Below are 17,793 nucleotides of genomic sequence, written 5' to 3' on the forward strand. Positions count from 1 at the left end.
TTAACCGTATTGAATTTTAGATTGAAATCGAGAGGTAGAAACTTTCCTCCCTAATCGCTCCTAGCACACTCGATCGAGTACCGATTCTTCTGCAACAAGTTCGGCTGGAAGAACGATCTTAAGGAGCTTCTCCGAGAAATCTACTCCTTCGACAAGCCCGAAGCTGTCATGCCCATCACGCGATCAGGTAAATAAACATTCTGAAATATATTTTACTATAAAAAAATGATCAAAATTATTAAAAAAGTAACCCATATCTTTTAGGAGCTGGAGGAAATCTCGTGATTGTGGAGGATGAGTCTTCAACTCCCGATCAGAAAAGGTAAGATAAAATAGAACTCAACCCCGACTTATCAAACTTATTCAGCACCCAGCCCTGCGTCGAGAACCAGGCACCGATTCAAGAGCCACCGACGCCCGTTGAAGGGCAAAAAAGGAAAGAAGGGGAAGAAAGGCAAGAAGGGCAAAAAAGGCAAGAAGGGGAAGAAAGGCAAGAAGGGCAAAAAAGGCAAGAAGGGGAAGAAAGGCAAGAAAAAGAAAGCCTCCCCAAGCCGCCAAGCCCCAAAGCCCCCCAAGCCGCCAAGCCCCAAGCCGCCAAGGAGGATATGCCGCCTCCTCGCAAGCGTCAGCGGCGAGGTGGATACAAGAGGGCCAGGTTAGTTTTTGAGATTTTTTTTTTTGGGAAAGGGAGAAAGCCTCTCGCCTCATAAATAATGGGGATAAAAATGAACATTTTCCCTGTGTACCTGATCAAAATTGGGGTAAACGTCTCGATTTTTTTAAACGCTCGAGACAGGGTTATGATTTAGAGATTGTGAGTTTGGCAAGGGAAGAGTGAGGTAAGGCTCGGGGTTGTTACAGAGGTTATAAAGGGGAAAGAAGAGGGGTCATACGGAAACTTCTTAGTACGGACCTGGGAGTCTGACAGAGAACGGAACGGATCCGCTGATTTTCTCCATACTTACCTCTGTAACAACCTCGAGCCTTACCTCACTCTTCCCTTACCCAACTCACAATCTATAAAACTTAATCTCTAGTCATGTTCGCTGGTGAACCTGGAGACCTGAGGGTGGAAGGGGTCATACGGAAACTTCTTAGTACGGTCCTGGGAGACTGGCAGAGAACGGAACGGATCCGCCATTCCTCAGGTCTCCAGGCTCATGAGCAAGAGCACGATTAGAGGTTAAAACATAGTAACCCTGTCTCGAGCGTTTAAAATAATCGAGACGTTTACCACAATTTTGATCAGGTACACAGGACAGGGTCAAAAATTATCCCTATTTTACTCAGGTACACAGGACAGGGTCTCAAATACAGGATTCTACATAGCTCAGGTTGCTGAGCTCAGTTAAGGTTAAACGTAGGACCTTGAGTCGAGTCAGAGGAAAGGAGGTGGAATCAAGGGAATATAGCAGAGGTAATAAAGAAAAAAAAAAGGAAGGGGTCATACGGAAACTTCTTAGTACGGTCCTGGGAGACTGACAGAGAACGGAACGGATCCGCCTTATTTTTCAATGTTTACCACTGCTAAATTCCCTTGATTCCACCTCCTTTCCCCTGACTCGACTCAAGGCCCTACGTTTAACCTTATCTGAGCTCGGCAACATTACCTGAGAAAACTTGAGAGTCAAGATACACTGATTCTCCACCATAAGGGTGATTTTCTGATAATAGGACTGTAGGGTTGAAAGTTGTCTTGGTAAAAGACAACGGTTATAATTTTTATGTGTGAACTTGGTCGAAAAAAAACCCTGTGTTTAACCCTGAGTCTGACCTGAGTACCTGACTGAGTGGGAAGGGCTTTCTCCCGAAATTAATTACAGCGAAATTAATACAGCATAAATTTAGGGACCGTAAGTGTCTCACAAGAAAGGTGTTTGCGAGCGCGATGAAGTCGGAGGGCCAGTATAATCAGCGATTAATAAGAATCGTGCAAACGGCAAAAACATCAGCCAAATTTAAACGGGTGCCAACCATACAACAAGCTGATATCGACAAGCTCAACAGCCGCGAGAATCCGGTAATTTATAAAAAGAAAAAAGTTTTAAACGTTATTTTTTAGGTCAACAAAGAGATCCTTCGAGCATTGGGAGGATACGATGGGTGGAAGCTAGGACATGTATTGAAGGATCTCTACAAGCAACAGGCAAAAGGCAAAGAAAAACTCCTACTCCCACATCCCGACTCCATAGCCAAGGAACAGGCGGAGAATTTGGAGCAACAGGAGATTGAAAATCTCACCGACGAGGAGATGGAGGAAGAGGAAAGTGTCTTCAAGTGTTATGATCACGATTCGTTCGAGGAGAGGGAGCGACGGATAAAAAAAGACAAGTTTGCGATCTCCAGAGTCGCCCTTCTACGTAAGTCAAACATTTTCGTTTCATTCAATGAGATGTACTTTTAGGATTCGAGATTCCCACACTGCTGAAAAACGACAAGGACTTGCGCTACAGGTCACGGTACGTCTGTCTGTACTCATGGTGGAACGACTGGATAGAGGGGGTTGCGCCGTTCACAGATCTAGAGTGTGCCATATTCAGCGAGTTCAAGCGTACAAACTCGGCAGGCGGCAAGATGGCAAAAAAAACGGTGGATGCCCTCGACAAACTCTGGAAGGAGCGAGAAGAAAGACAACTCAGGCATCATCGTTTTAAAAAACATATGCATCTATACCACCCGCATCTGACAAAGTCACGATACAGAGCAAAGAGAAACGCCCTCATCAATAGATTGTCTTTTGCAAAGGTGCTCACCCTGGACAGATTCATGTAAGTTTACTTTTTGAATTCTTATACTTATATTTCTCCTAGGAAACACAGCGTTCTCGTCGACCCGGCGGAAGATTTTGTAAAATTTAAAGACGAGGAGCATTTCTCGAATGCGGTCATTGTTGCACTCTCGGATTGGAAGAAGTTTCAATTGAAGAAGACCGGCAGGGTCACATATGGGAGCGAGTACACTGCCAACGTAAGTTTAATATAAGCTTTATCCATCTAACTTTATTTTTAAGCCGGCCGCTGGCGAAAAAGTGGACGACTTTGCGGACGCCGTGTCGGATGATGACGACAACCACTCGTGGACCACGGCAGAGTCAGACGAGGGGGAAGAGTCCGAAGAAATGTAAACTGTCCTCTACTGCCCTCTACTGCCACCCTCTACTAGCACTGTATAATATACTAAAAACAACTCATACGATCCTGTTTTTCCTTTGCATTTGATTATCTAAAGAGTCAGGCTCGAGCAATTATTCAAAACAACTTTATTCAAGGTAAATTTAAATTATTGTTCTATGCAGGCTTTTACTATAAATGCATGCAGAGGTCGCTTGTGTGATCGACTGCTGATATAATACGTGTAGGTTTTAAGAAATGAGTTATATTCGAATTTAAACACAGTTGATATTCACGAGAAAAAACCGAATTTTGCAGGTAAAATTGTGACATTTTAAAGGAAGAAACACCCGAAGTGACAATCAAAATATTCTTAATGATTGAGTTTCATTTTATCAAGAAGTAGGCAGATGCGATCAATACGACAGATAAAAAAACATATGTTTCATTTCAAAGTTCAATTTTCAAGTAAACTTCGGCTTTGAAAGCTTAACCCAAATGTCGTTTCATTTTGACTTTGTGATGAGGAAGGAGAAGCTGTCGACTTCACGGACAACGACCACTTCAGCAACACGCTGGTGGCAGCGATCAACGACTACAAGGGCTTCATCTTGAAGAAGACAGGGGCTCTCCCCAATGGAAGCGAATACACACAAGAGGTATGACTTATTCTTAAAAATCAAACTACTTTTTCTTTAGCCCGGCCGGGAGGAGGATCGCCTCCAAGACTACGCCCAACTCGACGTGCCCGACGACTGGACAGACGAAGAAGACAACGAGGAACCTTAGCTACTGCTCTCTCACTGCCACCCACAAATAAAAAAAAATCGAGGACACTAATCCGATGTTTTTTCTTTGAAGTAGTTAATAGATTTAGTCAGGACCAAGCAGGCAGTGACTCAGGTTTTGCATGATGTAAGGAAGTGTATTGAAGGGAGATCAATAAATTACGAATAGAAACCTTTGTATCGTTTTATCAATTGATACAGTTTGATGAAATCTTGCCAGTGTATTTTGTATTGCTACCAACAGAGGGCGTAAGTTACGTCTCAGCAGGATATCAGTAGCTAGTTATGTTGGGAAAATAAGTTTTTGCCTGATTGATAAGCCGGAAATGTTATCCTCTGAGAATTTGCGAGAATTGTTCGAAGAATGGGTTTTCTAGTTTCCTAAGCCGGAAATGTTGCGGCGGAAAATCACTCGGCTGTTGCACTCTCTTCGTATATAGGTCAGCATGCATGTGTTTGAGTACAAAATAAACAGAAAATGGAAGAGGCTTTGAGTTTGACCGAAATTATCAAACAGAAATTTTTCTTTTTTAACCGAGATATCCTCCGAAATGCGCGAAAGTTCAAAACATGCGGGGAAAAATTGAAAACTGAGAATCAAAAGGAATTCCAACAACTTGCAAGTAATAATTATATCAGAGTTTAAATACCAACGATTTATTAAGAAAAACTTGTCCAACTCCTTGAAAAGGAACTCGATGCTGTGAGATTTTTGGAACGTATGATAACACTTGGTTCGCTCGCTGACAATACTATTGTCATTTCCTCGGACGAAAGCGAGGAAACTCAGTCGGACATTAGAGCGTTTCTTTTGCCAACTTCGACTCCTCTTAAGCAGCCGACCCCAATCGAGGGATTATCGCTTACCCCTATTCACCATGAGAACGCTCCGGCTGAATCAGCGATAAATTCTAAAAATAAGCTTGTGTTTGAAGGTATGATTCAATCGAAAATTTGATTGTCAACTGTTTTAAAAGATGATACGATTTCCAAGACTGAAACATCAATGGAGCAGACTTTGATTGCCGCTGAGAAAGGTAGTCTCTATCAAAATGATTTGATAAACAGAATCTTTAGTTTCTACTAAACTGCTGAATGTGGTTCCAATCGTCAATGGTGAAAAATTGGTAAGGGGAAGCTCCATTATAAGTACTCATTTCGGATTCTAGCAAAGCCGAAAGCGTAGCCTTGACGATGCATCCTCTGATCAGAAGAAGAAAAAGCTCTTTGATGATATTAAAAAACGAGCAGACGATTACGTTCAGGAACACATTAATTCCTTAAAAGAAGATTCCGGTAAAAATAATAAATCCGATAGACTCGTAACTTATTCAGATTATCTATCCGATAAAGAAGTCAGCCTTTTCCTCGAAACAATTGAAGCTGAAACCAAAGATGAGACAGATGCTGCCCTCAGCAAGATCGAGAGCTTCGAAGACCTTCTTGGCTACTTTGACTTGTCCTCCGGCTAATCATCAACTGTATATATATCCCGTAAGTGATTATCCGAGCCAAAATGTCCGGTTTTTATCCGAATATTTCCTTTCTTCAGTTAAAAGAGTAATTTTTCGAAAAATTTATCATCTAACCGATTTTTTAGACCGCACTTCTTTTCCGACAATTCCGACAAATCCGTCTTCATTGCATACACGCTCGCCTACTTTACCTATGGTTTATCTGTACTTTTATTTCTTACTTGTGTCCAACCTTTACTGAAAAAACGCTCTCAAAGCAACTCCGAGACTTATGTCTAATAAATTCCAATCCATGAAATCATCAGTTTGTTTTTCTACGCAGGTCTGAGGAGAGGTTGGTTCGATCGCCAGAGTTCTATTTTTAGTCTCGCGCATTTTCCGTTGGCAGTTAGAAACAGCGCCGCGAGGTTTCGTTGACAGCGCCGCTAGGTCTCGGGAGCAAGCTCACGGTCAAACCTCATACGTAAAAGATGAAAATTGTAAAAATTATTCTCCTTCTTTTTCTTCCTCCGAGGTTCCCGAGTGGAGCAAATGAGAAAACAACAAAAACGCCAGAAAAAAAATTTGTAGAGAAAGAGCTGTAAATATGTACCTTCTGTAGATTCTTATTGATAAAAAAATAAATTGACTGCACTTGATATGAACGATTCTTACCAAAATTTTTCATTTCAAGTGCAATCATAACAAAAAATAATCTTAATAAATTTAGAATGAGACCTTTTTGGGCGGTCAAACTCCCCGGCGAGGACCCGGACGAGCCAGTGTCACCTGAGTCTGTCACAGATTCAGACGACATTGGTTCTGAAGGCGTTCTTCAAGGGGAAATTCAGTTCAACCTCCTCAATTTAGGTAATCTTTCAAAATCCCTACCCAATTAATTTTTTTTCTAGGGGTCATCGTTGTTGTTGCCTGCCTCTCACAGATCACTACTATCTACTGCTTAGGTAAGAGATTCCTTATTAAATACGATACTAAGCTTTAATTTAGCAACCTGCAAGCACATGAAGCGAAGGATGAAACTCAAGGCTGCACTAGCATGGAGATGGATGAGGAAGTGCTGCAAGAAACCACCCCAGCCCCAAGATCAAGCAAGAGACAACCGACAAGACTCATGACTGTGAAAGAATGCATACCGCTTGACGACTGTTTACACGACTGATGAATAGAACGACTTTTAGGACAGGGACTAATTGTTTCTTTTTTCAAGATAATGTCGTGCATCCGACCAGATTCGCCTCTTTCGGACTACGAAAGCGATCCGCAAGTACAACGTCTGTTGACTGAGTTCGCCCTCGATGCTGGTCTTCTCGAACAGAAGAAATCATTGTATTTTTTCTTAGCAATCGGAATCCTTTTCTTTTTATCCTGCATTCTTCAATGCATTACCATTTACCACGTCATCAAATTTCGACGAAGATACCATCGATTCCTTGATGCTCTTCGCTAAATTATTCTGAATTCGTCCGTTTCCAAATTCTTTCATAGCCCTCTGACGGTCGTTCAAAATTTACGACATTTTCTGACTGTTTTAAATTTTGATCGACCGTCTTCAAATTTTCTTTCAAATTTCAAAATAAACAATTCGGCCAAATAACAATCCTTTCAAATTTCAGAATGTTCCCGACCGGCCCAAACAAGGATGACAAGCGCAAAGAGAGACCCTTGATCTCCTTCAGTATGTTACAGATCATCAGCAAATTCTAAAATGATATTCAGACGTCCTGAATTTCTCTATCGTTATCCACGACCCCGTCCTCGCCGTGCTCTTCGTTGTTTTGCTCGTCGTTGGCATCTTGGCTCTCAACTTTTTCCAAGGTAACAGCAGCTTATTAGAATCTTATCCAAAATTGAATTTAGCCCGAGCTCGTCATCTCCTGGGTCGAGCTCGAGTACGATTTCAGCAAGTTCTACCTTCTCCGCTTGAAAATGGCATCCGAAGGATTTTCCCAGGCCTCTTGCTGGTAATAATTCAATCTTTATTTCAATTTTTAAATTTTTAAGCCGACCCTTCCAAGACCAGAACCAGCGATCATGGCCGCACCGAGACAAGGACCAATGATCCTGCCCACAATCGACGAGCCTCCCACAGTCGATGAGCCTCCCCAACCGCGCCAGCGTCCACGACCAAGCCAGATTCCAAGACGTCGAGCTAGACCTCAGGAATACGGTCGAGCGGAGATCGGACCGGTAAGAGTTGATTCAAAAATTGTCTTCTTACATATGTTTAGCCAAGCCCGGAACCAACTCGTAATGCACGACCCCGAAGATCGCTTCGCAAAAACATCTTCAAAGGAGAGTACGGACAATAGGTAATCCTTTTAACACCATTCTTATCTTATTGTAAATTTTATGCTCTTCGATTCCGACATATCCTGCACATTCCAATCCCACGTCATCTCTCTTCGCAAACACTTCCGCTACACGAAAGCCAGCGCGCGAAATCTTAGTTCTGTACATTTCCGCTACACGAAAGCCAGCCCGTGAAATCCTAGTTCTGTACATTTCCGCTCTTCTCAAATACGCTCAATAAATATCGAATGCATTCAACCAAAAATTTGGTCTTATAAGCAGCCAGAATTTCAGCAGAGGCATCCAGATAAAAAAAATCAGCCAAAATTACTTGCATCAACCAAAAAATGGAAAAAGCGAATAAACTCGCAACCCAACTTCGAAAGCAGTTCAATAACTTGTCAACCACAATGCTTATGACTGCATTGAAATACCAGGAGGAAGCAAATCATATCCCAGTTGAGCACGCAGATGAATTTACTGAGCTAACACGTAAGTAAAAAGTGAAAACATCGCTAATAGCTTTCCTGGAAAACTCGCTGACAGTCTCAACATTGACAACGAAGCCGTGGGCATCATTGAAAATCTTCTTCTCGCAGAAACAGACGACGAGCTCTCTCTTCACTCATCCAGCGAAGAAAGCGACTCCGAAGAAAGCGACTCTGAAGAAAGCGAGCCCGAGTCGACCTGGACTCAAGGTCACATTGTTGCTGACAGCGGTGAGCAGTACGGTTTGGTCTGCGACGCTTCTACTCAAACAGCTGATTCTGGATATCTTTCCCTCATGGAAGACTACCCGATTGCCTCTCATGATCCCGTTTTCGACACAACTCCCGAAATCAGCCCCATTCAGCCAAGACTCATGAGACTCAACGCAACTTCAACAGATCCTACACCAATGCTGATCGATATCCCTGATGATGTTTCCCTTGGAACGCTTTTCGAAGGCATGATTGAGCCAGAAAATCAAGACTATGTCACTCTTGAGGAGCTAGTTAATCAGCAATCTACAATGACCCCACCGAAAAGCCCAATGCTGATCGACATCCCTGATGGAATCTCTCCTCTGCAATCTGAAATGATGGATACTACAGCTTGTGTCACACCACCAAGAAAAATCAACCGCAACAAAAAAGCACGAAAGCCACGATGCGCTCGACGAATCTTTCCAAGTAATATAACGCAAGCTTTCTTATCTAATTGCTTTTAGAAACTCCATACAAAAAGCAAGTTGAAACCGATTGAAGATTCTCCTTTTCTGCCTGAAACTCTTTTACTGTCTTGATTTAACCTGCATTTCTCGCTCTATTAGACACAAATAAACACTGGTGAACTTTTTACTCGTTGAACTATGTCCTTCATCAGAATAAAACGCGCAGATGATTGCAAAAGTTATGAGAAAATTCGATGTTACTTTTGAGGGTGTTTCCCCGTTCCTTTTTATAGGAGAATTATTCTTGAGCGAGACGCCTTATCAGATTTTTTACGACCAAGACGGCAATCTAAAGAGCACTGGCTTTAGAAATCACATTGCACAAATATCAACAGGCTGTCCTTATTCAACAAAACAGGAATTTGAGAATCATTACAATCTTAGATTTATTGAAATTGAGCATTATCGAAGTAAGTTGATAAGATTCAAGAATGAAGCGTTTTGGTCGAATAGAACTTGCTTTTATGAACAAAACGGCGATCGTTTTCTTGTGGTCTATCCCATTCTTTCTCTTGCTGAAAAACCTACATATGCTTGATAAACGTTTCGACAAAATATCTGATTTTGCTATTGAAATGCCCGACTTAAAGTTCTTTAATTATCACGGTGTTTTTTCACATGATAACTATCTATCCATCGCGAAAGAAATTCGTCGTGAAATTTCGATTTATGCAAGATCAAATCAGAACCAAGAAAAGAAAAGAATGCGCTTCCAACGAGTTGGTCGATTCCGTGTAAAGGATCCCATCAGTGAGCCTCTCAATCTCTTCCTCAAACATGATGAACCAACAAGGATTTTCGTCATTTTCAATCATAAAGGTAGCTCTTTTCGTCCGTAAGAATTCTTTATTTTTTAAGTTATTGAATCCAATCTGTTTCGATGTGAAAATATCAATTGCAACTTGTCTTTCACAAGAAAGTTGGAACTCGAGCGCCATGACTGTTCCAGAGCTCGTCAAATAGAACCAAGTCTCAAACCGTACGGTAAAAACATCAATCCCCTTGTCGACATGATCGAGCTAGGCGTTTTGGATCGTAAATATTCAAAATATCGAAAGACGTCATTTGGTATGTGCGTATTGAAACTAAAAAATTAAATGATTTCTAGTGAGCTTTGATATAGAAACTTACGAAAATCCGTTGAATGAAAAACGACAAGAAACCGAAATCCACTCGTCTCTCAAACTGCTGTCAATTGGAATCGGGTCAAACTTTGGATACGAAAAATTCATAGCTCGCCAAGGAGACGATTCAGATCACGCTCACAACATGGTTGAAGAATTTGTCTTTGCTCTCGAAGAGCTCTCTCAATCACCAGAAACTGCTCTACCTCTGGATTTTGACGTTGCTCTTGAAAAGCTTAATGAGCTTATTCAAAACGGTGAGTTTAATTTTATAAGCAAGTTTACATGACTTTATAGAGACAAGCATCAAGGAAAAAATGCGATTATCATCTTTGCGAAATCAGTTCAAACAGTACTGCGTCATGAACGTCTTCGGATTCAATTCGGCAAAGTTTGATTTGGTTGTCTTGGCACCTTATCTCATCCCATTACTCAAGGAAAGGTATCCAAAGTCTTTCAACGTAATTAAAAAGGGATCCTCCTTCTTTATCGTCTCAACAGAAAGATTTGTGTTCAAAGATGCCATGCTTTTCGGAGCACCGACAAGTTTGGCTGGCTATCTCAAACAGTCTGGAATCACAGAACAAAAATCAATCTGGCCATACGAGCTTTTTCATAGTGTCAATGATATTCGAAATTGTTTTCAGTTTCCTAATTACGAGAGTTTTTTTTCGAATCTCAAAAGTTCCAATGTTGATTACGATGATTATTTGACAGAAATGAACAAATTTGAAAGACTCAAAGCGCAAAATCCGCAAACAACAATGATGGACTGGCTCAAGCACTACAATATGCTAGATGTCAACCCTTTCGCCAAGGCAATCGCGATTCAATTCGAAATCTTCCATGAAGCATTCGGAGTGGATCCATCCATGTGCAGTAGTCTACCGAAGTTTGCAATGATCTGCCTCTTTGATTTGTACTCAAAATCATCGCCATTGTCTTGTAAGTTGATAATATAGATTCTTTCCTCAGATTTTCAGTTTCTTTTGGTCCATCAAGCGCGGAAGAACATCAGTTGTTTCGTGACAATATTATGGGTGGACTCGTCAACGTATTTTCACGATACACAGAGCTACGAGAAGATGTTTCTGCTCCTCACAATGCAAAATTTGCTCCGAACGGAGATAAATTTACGAAAATAATCTTTCTTGATTTCAATGCATTGTATCTCTATGCTCAGAATCAAGAAATGCCGACAACACCTGGTAATTATTCTTACTCAATTTTATTTTAACTTATATAATAGGAATCCGCTGGATTCGTGATGGAAATCTGTTTCGAAAGCAGATCATGTCGAGTGGAAACAGTCTCGCTGCTCTTGAATGGCTCACTTTCATCGACGAATACAGCCCGTTGCTGATAACCAATGATGGCAAACGCGTTCCACTAGAACATCAATACTACCGTGGCGAAAAACAACTTTTCGACTGGACGATCGACGGCTACGCTCTTGTTGATGGTACCGAGCTCTTCTTTGAGTTTCTTGGCTGCTACTACCACTCTTGCTGTCCGGAATGCAAGCCTGGACAGACAGATGAAAATTGGGAACAAAAGAAATCCTACCTTGAAAGTCGAGGACAGCTTATCTTCATTCATGAGTGCGAATGGAAAAGACTCTCTTATCGTCATTTCAAAAAACGATCTAAACATTGGGGACTGATGTTTCAGCGGCACAATGAAGAGGATCTTCTCGCTGAAATCAAGGATGACAATGTTTTTGGATTCATCGTCGCTGATATTCACTGTCCTGAAGAAATCGAGGCTAAAATCAAGCATCTCAACTTCCCTCCAGTTATACAGCGTATGACTATAACTGAGGATTTGGTCTCTCCATACATGAAAGAGCGAGCAAATGCAGCTGGTAGAAAGATTGAGCAGAACACCGTCGTTCAAACCTTTAACGGCACTCAGCAGCTGATATTGACAAAAGTGGCAAAATTCTACATGGATCTTGGACTAAAAGTAAGAAATGTCTCCCGTTTTGTCCAGTATCGTGCTGATCGCTGTCTTGGGAACTTTTGCAATACCATTACTGAAGGACGGATAAAATCGCTTGAGGAGAAAAACAAGTCACTTGCCCTTGCTTTCAAAACCGTCGGCAATTGGTATGTTACAGCAGCTGATTTTCTAATAACTTTTTCTTTAGCGGCTACGGCAAGATGGGGGAGATTGTGGATCGTCCAAGGGTCAATTTTTGCAATGAAGATCAACTTGCGAGAGCTGTTCAAAAACCAAACTTCAAGTTTACGGAGCCGCTCACGAGGGAAGATGGAGATTACGAACTTTCACAAGTGACAGTAACACCTTCAAAAATCATGGACAACAAACCAATCGTTCTCGCCGTCGCGATTCTTCAGCAATCGAAATTGTTATTTCTACGATTCGTCTATGATTTTCTATTCAAGTACCTCGAGGAAGGAAGTTTCAAGCTCAATTATTGCGACACTGATTCATTAGCGATCTGTGAGTTGAATACTTTTTCAAAATTTACATATTTGATAGCAACGACGAGGACGGCTCCATCGGGCGAAACGCGCAAATCCAAAATTGCATCGACTTTCTTGCCAATTGTGAAGCCGCATCTTCGAAAAGCCTTTTTACGAGAATGGCAGAACTGGTTTGTTTTAAAAGACACTCACCGTAATGAGAAAACTCCTGGTTTGATGAAAAGTATGAAACGCTCATTTCTTTAAAACTAACGTTTTTTAAGCGGAATGGGAAACAGACTGTGGTGCTCTTATAGCTCTTGGAAATAAACTCTACATCGGAATCGATCCTGAAACTGATGAAAAGAAGAGATCTACAAAAGGAATTCCTCACAATGTCGAAATCGAGTTCGAATCAATGCGAAAATGTTTGAAGGGCGAAGTTCTTGAAAACAATAATTTTGATCTCAAAACTCTGCGCCGTCAACCGTCAAATGGTTTAGTTTGCCGGACGAGTACTTCAAAGCGCCTGCTTAGTGACGTCTTTTTTAAGTTCTATGTTGAAGCCGATAAAATAACCTGTAAACCATTATCAAAAGATGGCAAGCTGCTTTGAAAACTGATCATGTGTGACGCCTCTGTATAAAACTGAACTCTTTCTCAAAACTCAATAAAATGCCTTTTAACCCAACTGAAAGATCTGAGCTTTTGAAACTTACGAATTTATTTGGAAGCGAGCAACTCACTCTCGACGATGACGAGTATGCTTTCTTTGAGAGAATAGGAAATATGAGACAGCTGAGGAATTACTTGATCATCAATCCTCCAAAACCAAATCGGATCGTCGAAACTGCTGTTTTGATTCTGCTCGTTGATGATCAATTTGCACTGACCGAAGTTTTAAACGCTCTCAACGAGTTTCTCAATCCTCCGTACCGGCTGCTCATTGACTTTTCCTTTTTACTTGAAAAACCAGATGCGATAGATGAAGAGAGTCGATTCCGATACTCTTGGGCTCAAATGAGTACCAGCTTACCTCTCGACATCAATCTTATCAAAGATGACATATCTTTCGAAAAACTCTTGACAGAGCTTCCTTCAATGCCTGAAATTCCTGACATTGTTGCACGATCTCATTCCAACCAGAGTCATTATAACGAGTCTGGATATCAGCTCCGAAAAATTCTAACCTGCAACATATTCATAACCAAATTTGAGTAGAAATTTTATTTCTGAAAATAACACCGAAATAAAGAAAAGAAATTTCAGAACCGCAGTAATTTGTAAGAGCAGAAAACACAAGCACAGAGCATGGTAATCGAGAGAGTCGGAATCAGGAGATTTTAGTCGGAGTAGCTTGTCCAGTCCATGTTGTCGAGGACGAAGTCGTAGAAAGTAAGGTTATTCCGGATGTCAAATTCTGTCTGAGTTCTTTTTCCAATGATGCAGACGCCAATTTCTCCGGCGATGAGATCCGGGAGGGCATTATCAAGTTCTTCCTTCTTGAAAAACTTTTTCAGTTTCATCAGCTCCCGTCGATTGTCAGAAGTTCCAGTGATCGTGACGAAAAATCCGTACTGTTTGGCAACTCGGACGGAAAAAGAAATAACTTGAAATTTGGTCATTTTCGTTTGTTTTTTCAGTTTTCTGAATTTTGATGAGTCTACTGAGATGGGTACCGCTTAAATATATTTCAATTCATGCTCTAGTAGATTTGACCTTTTACCCGTGAAATATCAATTAGCAATATCAAGATGTAAAAGAATCTACCGATTCTGAGAACCAGATGTAGATACGGCTATTATTGTTACACATGTCTTAGAAAGCAGATGCAACCATGCAGATAGCGGAAGCAGCGGCTGTGGGAACTCCAGATTTTAATCCGATTACTATCAGCCGGACGTACATTGGCGCCATCTTAGCGCTAGACTAAGTTCTCCATATTTAACTCCACCCAAAACACGAAACTCCATCAAATTATGTCAAATCTAACAAACCAAAAGCCTCTTGTCGGCTTCAACACTCGAGCAAACGTCGTCTATCGCAGCAAGAGTCCTTGGTCTCAGACCATCTACGCAGAACCTATCTACGAAGAACCTCCAAGCCCTATCTACGACCCAAACCATCCCGACTACGACGCTTCAGTCTACGACATGCACATTTCAGGAGATCTGACTTACAATCCTGTCAGCCCAGTCTACCAACCCGACGACGCTTCCTCTGCCAGTGACTTCTCCGACAGCGACTCCTCTGACAACGACTCTTCTGAGAGCGATTCTTCCGACAGCAACTCCTCCGACAGCGACTCCTCCGACAGCGATTCATCCGACGACGACTCCTCCGAAGACGATGTCATCACAATCTCAGACGACGATCACATTACAATCTCAGATGACGATGTCATCATGATTTCCGATGATTCAATCATTAGCGTCTCTGATGAGGAGCCAATGGAGATTGACGACGAGCCCGTGCAAGGCTGCGAAGAATGGGAAACAGCTCGGCAACGCTTCATCCAGCATCACATTGACATGGGCAACATCCGAACAGAAACCGACTAATTTTTCCTCCTCTACTCTCATACTTCACCTTAGATTACTGTTTTTCTATTGCTGTGCTTAACCTGCTGTAAATTTTGTCTTTGTAATAAAACACCAAAAACCTTAAAATTCAGTGTTTTTATTGACAGTTAAAGAACTTCTTTTTCGACAGAACCATGCTCGTCGATAGTGATTTTTACAGAGTGACATGACCAAATTACAAGCGTTTGATTTTCCGATGGATTTTCTTTGAAATCAAGAACGAGATTCAACCATCCTTGCGTTTCTTCTGCTCCAGAAAACTCATGCGCAAAAATTGCTGATTTTTTGAATTGGTCAAGTGACAAGGCAACTCCTGAAGTCGTCGATACAAGTCTATCAATAACATCCATAAGACGAAAATATGGCCAAATCGGAAGCTCATTCGTTATTTTCTTAATAAAAAATAAGTTTTGAAAACAATGGTGATAACTACCATCGGGAATCCCAAGCAAGATTGACCATTCAGAGTCAAATTGACGTTTTGCAAGTCTTCATGAAATGCGAATCTTGTCGTCTCTCGATTAAGTGACCCTTGAAAGGACTCAGTATCCGTGAGCGCAAAGAAGAGGACATCAGGCGTGTTTCCTCCCTTGATATTATGAAGGGTGATATTTGACGTGTTGGCAGGTAAGTCTCTGGTGGAAACAGTAATTTCCTGGTACTTGTATGAAATCGGCTTCGACTTGATTCGAGAAAAATAGTTGCGCATCGAAGGACTTGTTACATATTCACAGAGAGCATAACAATCTTTTATTTCAAGAGGTTTTCCCTTATGAACAGCTGTGGCTGGGGTTGATCCTATGTAAACCGTAGAAAACTCCGAATTGAGTCGGTTGAATTTGAGTTTCATCGTTGTATTCAATGGCAGTGGCTTGTTATCCAAGCAGAATCCGTTACTTGGAAAAAATACAAGCTCGTACACATAATAATCGCCATCCTGAGCGCACTGTGGACGTCGTAATGTTTGCAGCAGTTCTTTATCAGATTTCCTTTCCAAGTAGTCGTAGACTTCGTGGTCGTAATAGCCTTCAATCTGATACGCTGTCGAAACATAGTCTCGATTAAAATTCCCAAATTTAGTCATGTAATCAGCAAGAAAGTATTCGCAACTAAAATAATTCAGCAAAATTAAACAAGTTCATCTTACGTTGTCTTTGAGCTTGAAATAAGCTGCGAGTTGATCTCAACTTCCATCACACCGAATTGCTTAGCTGCAAATCCATTACTTGGAATATAATCTTTATGAAGCGAAATCGTCATATGAATCGCGATTTTGTTTTTCAGCAAAAATAAGTTCGGGTCGCTTTCAAACTCGAACGTAAGAATCTCTGAAGATTGAAGATCCTTCGGAAAATGTTTTTTAAGGACGCGAGTGTCATATTTATCCTCCATTTTTCTAAAAATTAAAGATATTATTTACTTAAAAAGAGAGTTTATTAGAGTTCACCACAATTTGTAAAGAAGAGACAAAAGTATAGCATCATTGTTGGAAAGTGTACGAGAAAACAAAGAAACTGCTGCAGATAATGAATGAGATTGACGGTACAGAATAAAAAAACATGAATATAAACCACAGAAATAAGATTTGTTTGGCTGTATTTTTCGTATTTTACGCACAGGCTTGGATAACAAGAATTTTTTTATAGTTTCTGGATAATTTGCAAGATTAAGACTGTCATAAACTTCAATACTATTCTCGTCTTCACGAATTGCAAACCAGTGGGTACCTTTCTGATTTGAATTATCAGTATTGAGAATAAAGAAGGAAGGAAACGATGTGCATTTTGGAATCGCGTCACATGGAAACGATCCTATGAAATTTTGCACACGCTGAAGTCTTTTGACAATAAGAAACTCACTCATCGTCTTCTCTTTTTCGATCGCTTCTTGGATCTTTTGGAAACGTTTGTTTTTTGAGTATTTCTTTTTTTCTTTGATGATTTTTTGACTCCGTTTGACATGCTTGGAGACCATTTTCGTTTACTTTTTCCTTCACCAGTTTGCTGAATAGGGGTCCAGATTTTGCGTCGGTTCTGAAGAGCTTTATTGATCTTTGCCATTCGTCTCTCTTATCAGAATCTGGATAAAAATCTCGGAAAATTCAATAGCTCCTGTCTTCACTTTGAGTTCGAAGCAAGTGGCACCAAGCTGATTAGTTCGCAGCGGATGGAAAACTGTAGGATTGCCTGAGGTCATCTTGAAAAATCGAGCTCCATAAAGAACTAACATCGATAGAGTGTACGGCTTTGGTCCAGGAAGAGCTTTTATTCCGTTGTAGAGAACCTCTATCAGCGAATATGTTACTTGTTCCGGTTCGATGATCCCGCATATGTTGAGTATCCCGATTTCATAGTTTTTGTTTTCATCTAGCACAATATCTGGAAGTTTCAAGGGAGTTTTATTTCCGTAAAGACTCAAAATCATCAGCGACTTTGTTTAATTCGTAAAAGTATTTGATCCCTTCTTGTCGATTTCCTTCCAAATCTCCTATTTTATACCAGACAACTCCTGCTCTTTGTCGAACGTCAATAATTTTGTAAAGCTCAGTCGACCAGTTTTGTTTATAACCCTTATCGAAAATCTCTTTTTTCAGCTTGACTCTGACAATATTTCCAATTTTTAGTTTTGGAGATGTGACGTCGTTGATGTCTGGAAAGAGACTGGCAAAAACTTGTTTTCGATTTGACTCGTTCACATCCTTTGGCGCCATCTTTATTGATGAATGAGGAGTTGAGTTGTAACCCTTAACCACTTGATCAAGAAAGTCAATCCATTTTTTTGAC

General features: G+C 40.9%; 2 protein-coding genes and 1 long non-coding RNA gene across 3 annotated transcripts; all 3 read left to right on the forward strand.

The window, feature by feature from the left end:
* The first annotated feature begins 14 nt into the window (after positions 1–14).
* On the forward strand, positions 15–3,192 carry LOC145711027 (uncharacterized). The gene is made up of 8 exons (XM_081788747.1): positions 15–187; positions 265–322; positions 368–655; positions 1,849–2,020; positions 2,063–2,360; positions 2,405–2,768; positions 2,811–2,967; positions 3,011–3,192. The coding sequence occupies exons 1-8, from the start codon at positions 169–171 to the stop codon at positions 3,122–3,124; spliced, it is 1,470 nt and encodes a 489-aa protein (XP_081644873.1). The 5' UTR covers positions 15–168; the 3' UTR covers positions 3,125–3,192.
* Positions 3,193–6,083: 2,891 nt separating this feature from the next.
* Positions 6,084–6,761, forward strand: LOC145712022 (uncharacterized). Its single transcript, XM_081789710.1, has 3 exons — positions 6,084–6,222; positions 6,264–6,317; positions 6,361–6,761. The coding sequence occupies exons 1-3, from the start codon at positions 6,084–6,086 to the stop codon at positions 6,486–6,488; spliced, it is 321 nt and encodes a 106-aa protein (XP_081645836.1). The 3' UTR covers positions 6,489–6,761.
* A 634-nt stretch (positions 6,762–7,395) lies between these two features.
* On the forward strand, positions 7,396–7,791 carry LOC145711063 (uncharacterized). Its single transcript, XR_014135115.1, has 2 exons — positions 7,396–7,560; positions 7,602–7,791. It is a non-coding gene; the product is annotated as an uncharacterized LOC145711063 (long non-coding RNA).
* Positions 7,792–17,793: the final 10,002 nt, after the last annotated feature.

This window comes from Oikopleura dioica, chromosome 1 (assembly GCF_907165135.1).
Source record: "Oikopleura dioica chromosome 1, OKI2018_I68_1.0, whole genome shotgun sequence".
In the NCBI taxonomy this organism is placed as follows: domain Eukaryota; kingdom Metazoa; phylum Chordata; class Appendicularia; order Copelata; family Oikopleuridae; genus Oikopleura; species Oikopleura dioica.

Coding starts and splice junctions, on each gene's coding strand:
- LOC145712022 (XM_081789710.1), top strand. CDS start 6,084: ATGAGACCTTTTTGGGCGGTCAAACTCCCCGGCGAGGACCCGGACGAG. Junction 6,223..6,263: donor GTTCAACCTCCTCAATTTAG/GTAATCTTTCAA, acceptor TTTTTTTTCTAG/GGGTCATCGTTGTTGTTGCC. Junction 6,318..6,360: donor CACTACTATCTACTGCTTAG/GTAAGAGATTCC, acceptor GCTTTAATTTAG/CAACCTGCAAGCACATGAAG.
- LOC145711027 (XM_081788747.1), top strand. Junction 2,021..2,062: donor TCAACAGCCGCGAGAATCCG/GTAATTTATAAA, acceptor GTTATTTTTTAG/GTCAACAAAGAGATCCTTCG. Junction 2,769..2,810: donor CTCACCCTGGACAGATTCAT/GTAAGTTTACTT, acceptor TATTTCTCCTAG/GAAACACAGCGTTCTCGTCG.